We start from the raw sequence: 13,863 nt of genomic DNA, 5'->3' as shown, positions 1-13,863 counted from the left end.
TCTAAGTCAGGAGGGTGAGCAGGACTCATCCTTAGCACTGAGGCCTACAGGATTGAAGGTCAAGTTTGAAATCACTGCAAAAAAGTGGACATCTCCTCAATCAGAAGTGAGACTTAGCAAGGAATACTGCTTTTTCTTTTTCTTTTTTCTTTTTTTTTTTTTCCCCCTGTTCTGTGTAACAGGTGTGGTTGTCCTAGAACTTGATTTGTAGACCAGGCTGACCTCAAACTCAGAAATCCACCTGCCTATACCTCCCCAGTGCTGGTGTTAAAGGTACGCGCCATCATGTCTGGTTAAAGAATGCTTCTTAAAGGTAGAATCCCTTGGGGCTGCAGAAAAAGGCTCAGCAGTTAAGAGCAGAGGAACACACCTCCGTTGTTGGTGGGACTGCAAGCTGGCACAGCCACTCTGGAAATAAGTCTGAAGGTTCCTCAGAAAATTGGATATTGCACTACTTGATGACCCAGCTATACCACTCCTGGGCATAGACACAAAAGATGCTCCAACAAAGACACATGCTCCACTATGATCACAGCAGCCTTATTTATAATAGCCAGAAGCTGGAAAGAACCCAGATGTCCTTCAACAGAGGAATGGATACGGAAAATGTGGTACATCTACACAATGGAGTACTACACAGCTATCAAAAATAATGACTTCATGACAGGCATAGGCAAATGGAATGAACTAGAACATATCATCCTGAATGAGGTAACCCAATCCAGAAAAACACACATGGTATGCACTCACTGATAAGTGGATATTAGCCCAAAAGCTCAGAATACCCAAGATACAATTCACAGACCACAGGAAGCTCAAGAAGAAGGAAGACCAAAGTGTAGCTGTAACAGCCCATTCTCCTGTCCCTTCACACTAGTCCCTATCATTACTAGTAACTTAAGAACTTTGTGACAAGGCAGTACCATGTCCTGATATTACAATTTTAAACATTTTTTATAAAATCATAAGTTTTTAAGAAAAACTTAGAATTTTCTATATCTTTGTGTTAAATAGTCCTTTAGTGTTTATTTAGGGAAAAATAATTTTCTAAAAATTGGATTTTCCTTTAGAACTTACAGAATTAGATATCTGCCCTGGTGGGGTTTTGGTATCTTTTTACACAAATAGCTCTTCTGACCTGTCTCCTGTGAGCGACACTCCTTTGCCCTATACCTGCAGATAGTTGCCCCTCTGAGGCCATTACTGATAGGGCAAAAATTGGCAAACTGACCCTGTGGCTGCCCAGTTGCAGTCAGATCATGTGTGAAATAAAATTAAATTTTCTTTCTGTGTGTGGTATGGCATTCCCAAGTAGACTGCAGCCGGGAGTGGCTAGGTTTGATGAGGCTGGACACATTGGTGCCATGCTGGACCCCTTGGTTGGGTCTCCCCTGTGTGCTACTCAGGCCAGCTGAGGAGTTGCTGGGGTGTTTATTGTTTGTTTAAGTTTGTATGAAGACCATGGTCATCTCCTCCTGAATTGTCATGAGATAATTTGAAATGTTCTTTCTTTTACCCTTTTAAAGAATGGTTATGAAGCTAATGAAAGCTAATGAAGTGCTTGTATATGGAACTCTGAAAAATACTCATTTAAAAAAAATCACCTGTTTTTAAACCATTGAATGGATTTCTTTTGAAACTAAGACTGGCTTCATTTGGGAAATACAAAACTGTTTGCTGGTTTGACTGCTAATTAAGAAATGAAAGCTAGGCTGGGTGACAGTTGTGCACGCCTTTAATCCTAGCACTCAGGCAGAGGCAGGCAGGAGTTCAAGGCCAGCCTGGTCTGCAGAGCAGGTTCCAGAACAGCCAGGGCTACATAGAGAAACCCTGTCTCAAGAACAACCAAAAATATGAGAGGAAGCAGAGAAGGAAAGAAAACAAGAAATGGAAGCCCACCAGAAAAAAAAAAAAAAGTGTACATTTTGTAGATTGAAGTCTAAGGGCCAGCAAGATGGCCCAATGGGTATTGTAGTGTGCTTCTGTGTTGTAATGCTAAAACACTGAGAGAAAACAACTTGGAGAGGAAAAGTTTATTTTGCTTACACTTCCAAGTCACATTCATCACTGAGACTGAAGCAGGAGCTTAAAACCATAGAGGAATGGAGTGTGGCCCGCTGGCCCGTACTCAGTTTCCTTTCTTTGTACAGCCCAGGCCTACCCACCTACCTAAGGATGGTGCCACCCACAGCAGGCAGGACCCTCCCACATCAGTCATCCATCAAGAAATCTCCCACAAGGAATTCTTCAGTTGAGGTTGCCTCTTCTCAAGTGACCGTAGGTTGTGTCAGGCTGACAACCAAGATAAACCACCACAAGTCTATCCTTGTCGGCCTGACACCCAATCACATCCCTTTATAGGGTGGTGTCGCCTAATGTTCCTGGATGATTCACCTGTTACTTCATATCTTAAAGCATCGTTTTCCTGGCTAGGGATGGTTGAACGTTCTCATGACGTTGTTCTTTCACTGTGGTTGTTGAGACGGAAGGTCTGACAGGGCAACCCAGGATAGCAGTCAGCTCATAGCCTCCCAAGTGCTGGGTTATAGACATGAGCCACCGTTTCCAGTTACTCTTTTAATTCCTAAAAATAGCCTCAATATTTCTTTGGTAGAGCTTCAAGGATATACGAATACACCTATGTGTAGGTGTCCATGGTGTCCATGGCTTACTTTAACAGTTTCCCAAAGGGGTCTGTCAAGCATGTCTCCGCTCCCTTCCAAAAAGTGGCTGCATGCTGCTCTTCTGATCCACTGGGGCATGGACCACGGGAGGCTGAGTGGAAGTGATTCCTCCCTCTTCCTCAGCAGTTAATATTTTGTAGATGATTTAATGATAAGGGATTGCCTCTAATAATTTCTCATGCCTTTGAAAGGTAAATGTGTTTGTATTTATCCCTTTTTATCTCCACAGAGAAAGTTAGAGAAATTCAAGAAAAACTTGATGCTTTCATTGAAGCTCTTCACCAGGAGAAGTAGACGGTGTCAAGTGAGTAATTCTGAGACTGGGCACACCACATGCTAAGCTTCTGAAACCTTGCCTGGTAGTTTATGCTTCTCTGCCGTGTGATCCCTGCGACTCTCCCCACCAGCCTCCTGTGTGTTCAAACCCTTTGATTGCCTCTGCCTCACCTAAAACCATCCTCTAGAGCTCATGTCAGACAGAGCCAGGGTGAGGAAAGATACTTCATAGTTAGGATTTCCTACATCAAGGTGACTTGTTTGCTTCATAGAAACGTGCCTCTGGGCTTGTCTTCATCGTGCCCTCATGCTCACAGTAGGTACTTGTGTGTTAAATATTCAATGTACAAGGCTTCTTTATTAACTTGACTAATAATTAACAATTAGTAATTGTTCCTAATCTGCTTTGTTTTCAAAATTTAGATAGGCCTTCTTCCTATTTAAAGTCATTTAAATAGCATTAGAATTTGTTACTCTGAATATAGCTAATTATTAATTATCACAAAGGAATTTCTATCATTAAGTCATTGGCTTATTTTGAAGTTGAGATAAGAATTCTGTTTTAAGCTATTACTACTTATTTAAATCTTTTATCACTGAAGAGCTTTGGTGAGTGGACAGTTCCCTGCCTCATGTCCAGTTTCTCCCAGGATAGAAAGCCTTTAGAACCAGGGGCATTGTGTTTCTCCACCACATAGGAAATGTGCTTGGGAGAATTAGCTGGCCAGGGAGGCACTATTTGATTACACATTGTTCAGTACAGTATCCCAGCAATGAGTAGGGGAGGAAGGGGCTAGGAAGCCTTAGAAGAGAGGCCAGGAAGCTCACTAAATGGTGAAGTGCCTGGCATGCAAGCCAGAGCAGTTGAGTGCAGTCATCAGTGCTCACATGAAGGGCCTGGATGTGATCTCAGTGCAGGGGAGATGGAGGCAGGATCCCTAAGGCCCTCTGGCCAGCCAGTCTAGCCTAAGGTGCTCTCGGGGAGCACTGGGTCTCATGGCACTTTGATTATGGAATGGACATTAAATGAAGAAATCTATGAAACCCCATTAAGAATAAAAGCTATAGAGGGATAGCTCAGTGGTTAGGACTGCATGTCATTCTTGCAGAGCACCCGCCAGGCAGCACCCGCCTTCCTGAACTCCAGCTCCAAGGGATACCACAGTCTCTTCCTCAGGCACTGGACTCATGTGCATACACGTCATTTTTAAAAATAAGTCAGAGAGAGAGATACAAATATATTTACGCTAGATGAGGAAGTCTGAAACCAGCTGGTATCTTACAGAGTAGTTTGAAGACGCTAATGTAGCCTAGTCAGTATAGTGTCTAGAGTTGTTCTCCCTTCCTGGACATACCATTGTTTGTCTGTCTGTTTGTTTTCTTCCAAAGGCAATCCTGAGGTGTAGGCTGTGGTGATGTCTCTATATTGGAAAGCCCTGAGAAAGGAAGCCATCCTAATTTTCCTAATCTACCTGTCTGAAGTCCCTAAGGCCTTTCTCTCCCCCTTTGCATCTATGCCTCTAGAGACTTTCACACCATGTCTAAATTGGACAGTTGATCTATTTCCTACCTCAAATATCAATTAGTGGAGTGAATCTGGAGAGGGCAGTCTTGCTTTAGTTTGACCATGTTGTAAAAGTTACCTAGTATCTTAAAGAATAGCTCCTCCTTTGTAATTTCAGCACATGTAGAGTGCCTCCAACTAACTGTGTGACTTTTCTATGCAATCGTTCTAATGCTTTAAGAAAGAAGTCTATGGGGGTTGGGGATTTAGCTCAGTGGTAGAGCGCTTGCCTAGCAAGCACAAGGCCCTGGGTTCGGTTCCCAGCTCCGAAAAAAAAAAAAAAAAAGAAAGAAAAAAAGAAAAAAGAAAAAAAAAAAGAAAGAAGTCTATAGAGTGTGTGTGTGTGTGTGTGTGTGTGTGTGTTACACTCCAGAGTAGAAACAGGCACTTCTCTAGGCCAGCCTGGTCTCCATAGCAAATTCTAGGACAGCCAGGCCTACATAGAGAAACCCTGTCTCAAAGAAAGAAAAAAAAGAGAAGAAAAGAAAGAAATGGATTCTGGGATTGGAAAGATGGGTCTGCAGGTAAAGGAACTTCCTACCAAACCTGCTAGCCTAAGTTCAATCCCCAAGACACACAAAGTGGAAGCAAAGCGCTGACTCCTGCTAGCTGTCCTCTGGCTTTCACACCCACACTGCGGCACAGGTGGACACACACAGCCACGGACACACATAAATGATAAGAACAATTTGGGGAGTAAAAAGAAATTATAGTTTATGTTTATTTACATAGTATGTTTGATAAAATTGTGCTCCTATTTTATGGCTGATATAGATAATTTTAATAAATGTAGTAGATTTGAACAATTAAGTGTTAATTTTACAATTACGCTGTCAGAAAGTTGCTAAAGTCTATCCATGTCTTGCCAAATCTAAATTTATCAAATGGGTTTGTTCCTACAGAATCCTGCTCATGTTAACACCTCTGCATACATTTGAAGAACGAAAACTTCAGAGTCTTGTCCTGCCTCCTTTTCTCCTGTTCTACCCTTTTCAGTGCAAAATAAAGTCATAGGGTAAAAGTAATGTATGTGTGGTACAGGCACTTAACCCGCAGCTGCCGTGTGAGCAGAAGAACACTGGAAATGGCATCTACCTTCTGTGTGCTTGTGCTGACAGGAAACACTGGGAAAACATAGTTGGCCTTGAGGCTTAGTCCTCAAAGATAAGGAGGTGGCTCTCTCGGGCCTTATCTGTGGTGGCACTAATGCGACTCGTTATGGGTGTTATCAGACATTTAGTGGTAGTTGCTTTGGAATAAAATGGTACTATTTTAAAAGGCGTCACTTGTATATGACAAGACCACGGTACTGCTAAGCTGTCGTGTCTATGGTGTTCTGTATCCAGGAACGCTTTGGCTGTCGTAATTCAGTTTGTGTTGACCACCTGAAGAAAGCTGGTTTATAACAGAATGCTTCAGGTGGGTTAGCTTGGGTTGGACAGGCCAGTGTACATTCAGTGAAAAAAATCCCCCGTCCATTGCCAGCTTAGACACTCGCCCTGGAAGCCAGCCGCAGCAGCGTACAGTTAACTGCTGCTTTTACACTCTGTATCCATTTGCAATTAGTTTGTTTTGAACATTGTGTGCTCTTGGTCAGACTTTCTGGAACACTAGGTCTCCTGTTGACACAGCCATTGGATTATGACACACAGTGCAGAAGACTAAAGGTCACCAGTTGTTGGATTTTCTGTAGTGCGCTATCAAATGTCTGCACTAGGCATCAGGGAGAGGCCACACACAGCCCTCAAGCACTATTTTAGATAAAAATGGTTCTAACCAGTGGGAGAATGTTCACCCATCCCCTCTTATGGCTGAAAATTCTGTTTAATCCATTGCAGTTCAGTTATTGTAATAACTTCATAGTATTTTTGTGTGCTTTATATAAAATTATATTTATATTATATTTAAAGCAAGCAAAGTGTTTCTCAGTTGCTCCCTCTTTCATCAAGGCTTTCTGGTTCTGCTAGAAGCGTCCAGTGCTGCAGCTCTTATTTACACTTAATTTATAACCAGATTCCTTGGGATTGTTTTTGTTTATGACTCCCTCAAAATCTGACAGTGTTTCAGAAACCATGAATTCAATGAGTACTTTATTTAAATTATCAGTAAGACGCTTAGGTATAATTCTCGGAGCTACAAGCAGCGTCCCTCATTCCCTAGGATGAGTGCTCAAGTTGTTTAGGTGTGGAACAATGGTGAACAGAAGCTCTGAGAACCCTGCGCTGGTTCACACACCATTAGGACATGCTCCTAAGCCGGTGCTTCTCAACCTGTGGGCCAAGAGCACTTGGAGGGCCGCATGTCAGATACTATGATTTGTAACAGTAGCAGAATTGCAATTATGAAGTAGCAACAAAATAATGTTATGGCCAGGGTCACCACCACACAAGGAACTGGCTCAAAGGGTCACACATTAGGAAGGTTGAGAACCACCGCTCTAAGCCGTGCTAGCCTGACTGGGGTGGAGGTCCTGGCTAAGGCCAGCAGGAGAAATCTGCAGGTTTCTCCCAAGCAAAAGTCTTATGTTAGGCATCAAATCTCTATACTTTTTTTTAATGGAAGAGAATTTATTTCTTTGAGGGGATCAAAATTTAAAACTTCAACCCAAAACTACATTACCAAAAACCCCTGTCATTCTTCACCCCATGGGTTATTTGTAACCTGGTCTCATGCTAACTGTGCCCCCACCTGCTGAAAGCTGGGTGTTTATGAAATGCAGAAGTTATGGAAGGATAAAGTTGAGTCCCAGCAGCAGACCCTGTGTATCATGTCTGCATTCAGGTGCTCAGTCTAGGCAAGTTAAATTCTGACTGGACAGGAAACCGTTTGCAAAGAATGGAGTGGGTGAATTTTTCTTTTTTGATACAAAATTTTATTTGGAGAACTAAGGGATTTTTAAGAAGATCATAAGCAAAATGACTTGGTCAGAATGTCAATTATAAATCCCTAGTGTTGACAGCATGAACCACTGGAAGCAAGCCTCACACGCGGCAAGCTGCAGTTAGCTACGAGTGCAGCGTGCAGTCTGCCTTCCTCGTAGTCTCCCCTCCTCAGCGGCCGTTTCCTCCGTTTCCCAGGCTATAGTCAGTGGGCTCCCCAGATTACTCAGTGACCAAATGGAAAGGGACAGTGTGAAAGTGAGCGAGGCTCCCTAACTGTAAAGTGTGGAATGTCACAGGCAGGATTCTGGCAGCAGAAGCAGGACAATCAGGAGTTAAAGGCAAACCCGAGCTATGCAGGGACACCCTGTCTCAAAATCAAAAATAATGAAGAAAGAGTGTAGGCTCAGAAGGCAAACTTCTTATCTAGTTAATTTTGTATTTATTTATTTCAGATGTATTTATCTGGTAAACGTATCTTTTCTTTCCGATCAGTGAGATGATGGTACTGGTGTTATCTCCATCCTCTCCGCTGCTGTGTGGTAGATTGTCTCACACTGTAGCAAATGGAAATGTGCTTGAAAATGTGCTTTCCTTCTAAGCGATCATGGCCACTTGGTATCTAAATACTTCAAACGTAACCATGTCTCCACTGTGCACTGTGAATGGACTTTGTATTATTTTTAAACCTTACACTCGATGTAAATGTTACTATAACTTATATCTGCCTGTGCTTGATCTAAGGTCATTTGTGTAGATGGGTAATTAAAGGATACTGAAGTGACATCAGAATTCTATTTTGGAGAGTATCTTTTACATTTTATGTGTTTTAATAAGGGAGAAAGAATCCTTCGTACTTACGGTCATGATTTGGCCCCATAATATAGCCAAAATCCTTGATCTAATAAGCTTTCAAAGTGGCTTCTCTCAGAAGGCTTAGATTTTGGGTTGGGGATTTAGCTCAGTGTTAGAGCGCTTGCGCCCTGGGTTCCGTCCCCAGCTCTGAAAAAAAAAAAAAAAAAGAAGGCTTAGATTTCACTGCTGTAATCCATGTTCAGGTGATGCTTTTTTTTTTTCCTGTGTTGATTTTTCTCAAAACACTTTGGTATTTCCTTCAGTAAAATATAAAAAAGAACACAGTTTTTTAGCTACACCATGCTGCTGTAGCCATTGTTTCCATTCATGATGCCGAGATGTTCAGTCCCACACAACACCTGCTAAGGGGTGCTAACTAGCAGTCCGGGTGGAAACTAAAGATCGACTCTATCCGTCCCGATTAAAAGCTCCCATTCCCGCTTTTGATTGCCGATGTGCTTGCTTCTAAAGTAACTACGGCGTGTTGAGCGCTCCTACAACCTTCACTTGCCTGGCTGAAGTCAACACCAGAAGGGTCAGAAGTCCTTAGAGTCCCTGCAGAAAGATCCATGATCAAAGAGCGTAAGAGCCTTTGTTTTACCTCAAAGATCCATGATCAAATGAGCATAAGAGCCTTTGTTTTACCTCAAGCCTTCCTCCTTTCTGTGATTCAAGTTCCCAGTCACACTTCCAAAGTGAAGAGCTTGGTTACTAAGATTCAGTTTTCTTTTAGCATATTCAGGTAAGGAATCAGCATTGTTACAGTGTGCTAAGGGTAACCCTCGGTGGGGGTTGGGGGTGTTCATTGAGTTTTACAACAGTTGCATACTCAGCTTGTGACAAACATGTTGAGCACAGGTTCTACACTATCTAGACTACTGAGTAGACATTTCAGAACACTGGAAGGGTAAGGCAGGAACTACAAACTGGTAGAGGCTAAGAAGTAACATTGTAAAGACTGTTTAATTAGATTATCTTTAGCCTGAGGAGCACACTTCCCAAACTTACTGGTAAGAAAAACCTTCCTCATGAGTCATATTAAATTGTTGTCCTGTGGAAGAATTGAGCTACCACCTTGAAAATTTTGGAAATGTGACCAGGTGTGTTGGTTCTCGCTATAATTCCAGCACTCAGGAGGCAGAGATCAGTAGTCCTCCATAGGTTTGAGGCCAGCCTGGGCTACATGAGTTCCAACATAGCCAGAGCTATATAGTCAGACCCTGTCTCAAAAAAGTCCAAAGCCAATCAGAGCTGCATGGCAGCCTGTCTGAAAAGAAACAGGAGGGGTGAGAGTGTACATGACTCCTGAGAAGACGTCAATGAGTGAGCACTGCTCTGGGAAACCAGGAACCGGGGTTAGAGATCTCTTGGAATCAAGTCACTGACAAGGAGATAACTATTCTTTACTATGTTTGAATCAGCTCTTCCAGACCTCCTTGTGGTAAAGAAGTGTTGCTGTTGTTTTTATTAGTAGTATAAGCTAAGACAGATGTAAACTGATTCCTGTGCACGTATTTGAGATTGAAAACATGGAAGGAAAGACCAGAGACCCCACCAAAGACCCAGTATTTGCTGCAGCAGCCTCCCAGGGACAGGTCCTCTGCCCACTACTGGTGATGGGTCTGGTGCTCACCCCTGTGTGCACTGAGTCAGAGAGCGGCAGTCCGGAAGTCAGGATTTCTGTCTTGTGCCACTTACCAGATGCTCATGAGACCCCCAAGGTTTTGTGAAGGGATTTGATAGGGATGTTAACTCCATCTTCCTGCTGTACCTCTGGGCCGCTCACCTTCCTCTCCAGTGGCATGCCCTGGCTTTCATGTGCAGATATCTGCTAACCATTTTGAACTCTTCTTTTCTGAGCCCACCCCTACCCTAACCCACATCCACCCCTTCCTCCCCCAACCCCTTCTCCCTTTTTTTTTTTCTCCCTCTTTCCTCCTCTTCCTTCTCCATGGTGCTGGAGAACAACACTTACCACTGAGCCCTACTCAGCCCAAAGTGCAGGGCTTACTGGTCTCTTTTGGTTAAGAACATGTTTGTAAAGTGACAGTGTCCACACAGACAGTAATGAACCTACCACCAGACTCCTGGAATGCCAAATACATATAATTTTCCCCCGTTATTTATAGACAGCAAAAGCCAGAAGTCACCATATTAATGCTTCAGCAACACGCACAACTCAGGGACAATGGTGAACCCACCACCTCACTGAACAACGCAAGAGTAGGAGGTACCTGGCGTGTGTTAGGAGAAAAGGCCTGTCAAAGGTTGAACTAGGCTCAGCACTGCAAAGGGTCATGCAAACTAGCCGTGAGCAGTGTAAGAGCGATCTAGAACTCTTCTGCAGCATCTCATGGGCGGCATCCAGTCAAAGGATGGTGCTTGTGAACCTGGATTGAGAATACTCAAACCCAGAGCAGAGAGTCCAAGAGCCCTGGGGCTTTGTAACTTTATCCCTAGCAGAACCGTTCCATAATAGATGGGCAGCAGTTTGTGACTCTGACAAACTAAAGCTCAGAAAGCCAGTCTGATTCCAAACCCCTTTTCCTCTACAAAATGCTTTGAGGAAATGGGTGTGTGCACTGTTGGAAGCTCCTTGGTACATAATACACAGAAATCGCAAGGTAAGCTCGCCATCTAAACAGATGTCTCAGAGAAGTCACCGAGAAGCTGGCCGTGCTGCAGGACCAGTTCTCTGCAGAGGTGTGCTGTGACTGCAGTGGACAGGACTCAGGTTCTGAGGTCCTGTCAGCCCTGGACCTCCTGTGCTATGGTCTCCCTTCCCCGATGAATTTCCATGTCTGTCTTCCACAGATCTTTCTGAGTTAACCTCTTAAGATGCAGACTTATTTTTATCCCAGTTTTTTAAGTCTTCGATTTTTTTCTCTCTCTTCCATGGTATCAAATTTAGCTTCCCTTAAATTACTCATTTTAGTTGTCTTTTTCTTACTTAAAAATCTTAACTTTTTTGAAAGAAAAGGTGTTAACAGAAGCCTGAACACTTTCAACTAAATTATTTCCAGAAATCATATAAACCCCTTAGTTCTCTTGCTTTGAGAAACGTCGAGTTTCTCAAGCCTTAATATGGAAATGGCAATTTTTCCTGCCAAGACTCTCAGGAGTATCTTTCAGACACTTTCAGAGGCTGTCCTCATAAACACAAAGCCACTCCCACTTTTATGCCTCCCGTTTCCTCTTTCCAAACATCCTGACACATTTGCATTCTTGCTAATTATACTAATTACTACGGTCATAGCTGAATCAAGACCATGGAGTGTACTTTTATTCATGTGGCCTGAGGCTTTGGGACTGGGATGTTCTCCCCATAGGCGCCCCCTTTGACGCAGCTCACCAGCTGTGTACTCTGTGATTGGCTGGGCTTTTGATGCACAGATAGTACAAGTTGGTCACAAACTTGTGTACAATGAGGCTGTTCTGGTTCATGTGAAAATCAACATCCTTTTTTTGTTCGAGCGGGTGACAGGATGCTACAGTACTATTAGCATTTGCAAAGAGGGTGCTCCGAGCTAGGGCGGCAGCACAGATCACGGCTGCTCAGTTTGTGTTGCCCCATTATGTAAAAGATACAAAGAAGCTGAAGGCTGGCAAAGGCCTGTCAAATCTTGTAATGTAGTGCGACCCCCAAACTCTGCTTGGCCTCCAAGCAGTTCTTGTTCCCTGTCCCACCCCTTTCTCTGAATGGGCACTGAGGTAGGTAAATGAATTCAGTGCCTGGTAGGCGTGGGGATTCCTTTCTGACCTCATTCCTGTACTATTTGTTTGTGGGCTTGTAGGGGGAGAGGAGGACATTTTGGAATCCTTTGTGTCAAATCATTTTCTTGAAGGTTGGGGAGTTAATGGTAACTTTGTCTGAGGCCAGCCAAGCAGAAAGCCTGCGCAGATGAGGTGTGGCATGTTCAACCTCCCAAAAAAAAAAAAAAAAGCAAGATGAGAATATGGAAATGGGGAACTTTCTAGAGCAGATGGATATGGCACACATCGGCATGTTCAACATCTGCTCCCGGGAAGCTTCAGACTTGCCTCGTGTGTCTGCACAGGGGAGTTTTTTACCCCTGAGTCATCTTAGCCTTTATACAGATGCCTATGGTCGTGTGTGTGTGTGTGTGTGTGTGTGTGTGTGTGTGTGTGTGTCCTAGTCCCTTACTAAGCGGATACATAGGGTGTGGTATAGTGGAAGAACTCTTTTTTTAAAAAACCATCAGGTTTTCTTTTTATGCCTTAAAGACGAACTACAGCATTAGAGCCCCAATAGCTCATATTTTGCAGCAACGATGCCCAAAGAAGCCGTTTGCTCAGCTGGACTAGCTCCCGATTACAGTGAATTCTGTGCTGGTTCTTGGAGACTGAGGTCCAAGGGCACGGGCCATTGCCTCCCCAAGCAGGCAACTTGTAAGAGAAGCTGGGGGTTGGAAGAGTCCCGTGAAGGCTCCTTGTTTTCAAGTGCTTGAAGCTATGCTTTGAGATCAGGACACACGTGCGTCAGAAGTATCTACTACACACAGCATGCCGCCCACCCCTGAGTCACTCTCTGCGGCCTCTAACTCCCGCAGTCTGTCTGTGGACTTGGGTGCTCCTACCGCTCTCTCAGTGTGGCTTCTAGCCATTCTTGGAGACGCAGCTCTATTAGGAGCTGCTCTGGAGGGAGATTTTTCATTCAGTTACCTCTGTGTTCCAGATACTTCAAATATCCTGCCCTGCTAACTTTTACAGCTTCTTAGGGTAAGCATTATTAGTGTCATACTAGCAGTCTCCAACTGGGGTTGTACCAAGTGCACAGCTCGCTAGCCGGCCAGGTCTCTGTGAGAGCCCCTGTGAGTGTGGCTGCAAAACCCTGAAAGAGCAAGTATAGAAACGGCGAGGCACGTGCTTGGAGCGTCCTCATCTGCTCTATCCTGAGGCGTCAGTGCCTTTTCCTGACACAGACTATTCGATTTTAAAGCAAAAAAATACGTATATTCTGAGGGTCGGTGTGCAAAGTGAGTTTAGATTTTCCACACCCTGGGGAAAGCCAGACACAGCCACTCTCATTTCTTATCCTGGCACCTCGGGAGGGGCGGGAACGGGTAGGGCCTAGGGGATCCTTGGCATCGAGCTCCAGGTTCAGCGAAAGGCAGTGTCAAGATCTAAGGCAGTAGGGACTGAAGGGACAGCTCAGTTACCAAATGCTTGCTGCCAAGAGCAGTAGAAGGGAGCCTGCGCCCATCCATCAGCAACCTTTGGCCTCCACACGCACATTCGGGTGAGCACACACACATCCCTTTTAATTGCTTATGCTCGAAGGAATAAGCTGCAGGCGCGACTTCCAGCACGTACGTCGGCGGGTGTTAAGGGAAAACCCTAATTGGATGAGAGACTCAGGTTGCTCTCGGTGACAAGTGTGTCCATGTTCCAAAAGGCAAACTGGTGAGCTTCAGCAGGGACAGTCGGTATATGCCGCGACGATTTGTTCATTTTTTTTTTTTTTAACAAATTCTGAATGTCAACAGGATAGTACATTTTAAAAAGTTACAATGAGAAGGGACAATCAGAAATCTTCGTAATCGTTTTAGATTCGATGCACTGCTTACACAAAGCCATCTCATGA

At 44.0% G+C, this 13,863-nt stretch overlaps 1 protein-coding gene across 7 annotated transcripts in view; it reads left to right on the top strand.

Moving 5' to 3' along the window:
- Positions 1–8,195, top strand: part of Opa1 (OPA1, mitochondrial dynamin like GTPase) — a 76,975-nt gene extending 68,780 nt beyond the window's left edge. For 5 of the 7 annotated variants that reach the window (XM_087575368.1, NM_133585.4, NM_001433908.1 and 2 more), the window contains 2 exon segments: positions 2,914–2,988; positions 5,427–8,195. In XM_087575368.1, the coding sequence (XP_087431494.1) occupies positions 2,914–2,978 (65 nt within the window). In that variant the 3' untranslated portion in view covers positions 2,979–2,988; positions 5,427–8,195. 7 annotated transcript variants of the gene reach the window in all.
- Positions 8,196–13,863: the final 5,668 nt, after the last annotated feature.

This window comes from Rattus norvegicus, chromosome 11, assembly GCF_021556685.1.
Source record: "Rattus norvegicus strain SHRSP/BbbUtx chromosome 11, alternate assembly SHRSP_T2T, whole genome shotgun sequence".
Classification (NCBI taxonomy): Eukaryota; Metazoa; Chordata; class Mammalia; order Rodentia; family Muridae; genus Rattus; species Rattus norvegicus.
This window is presented reverse-complemented; position numbering and strand designations above follow the sequence as displayed.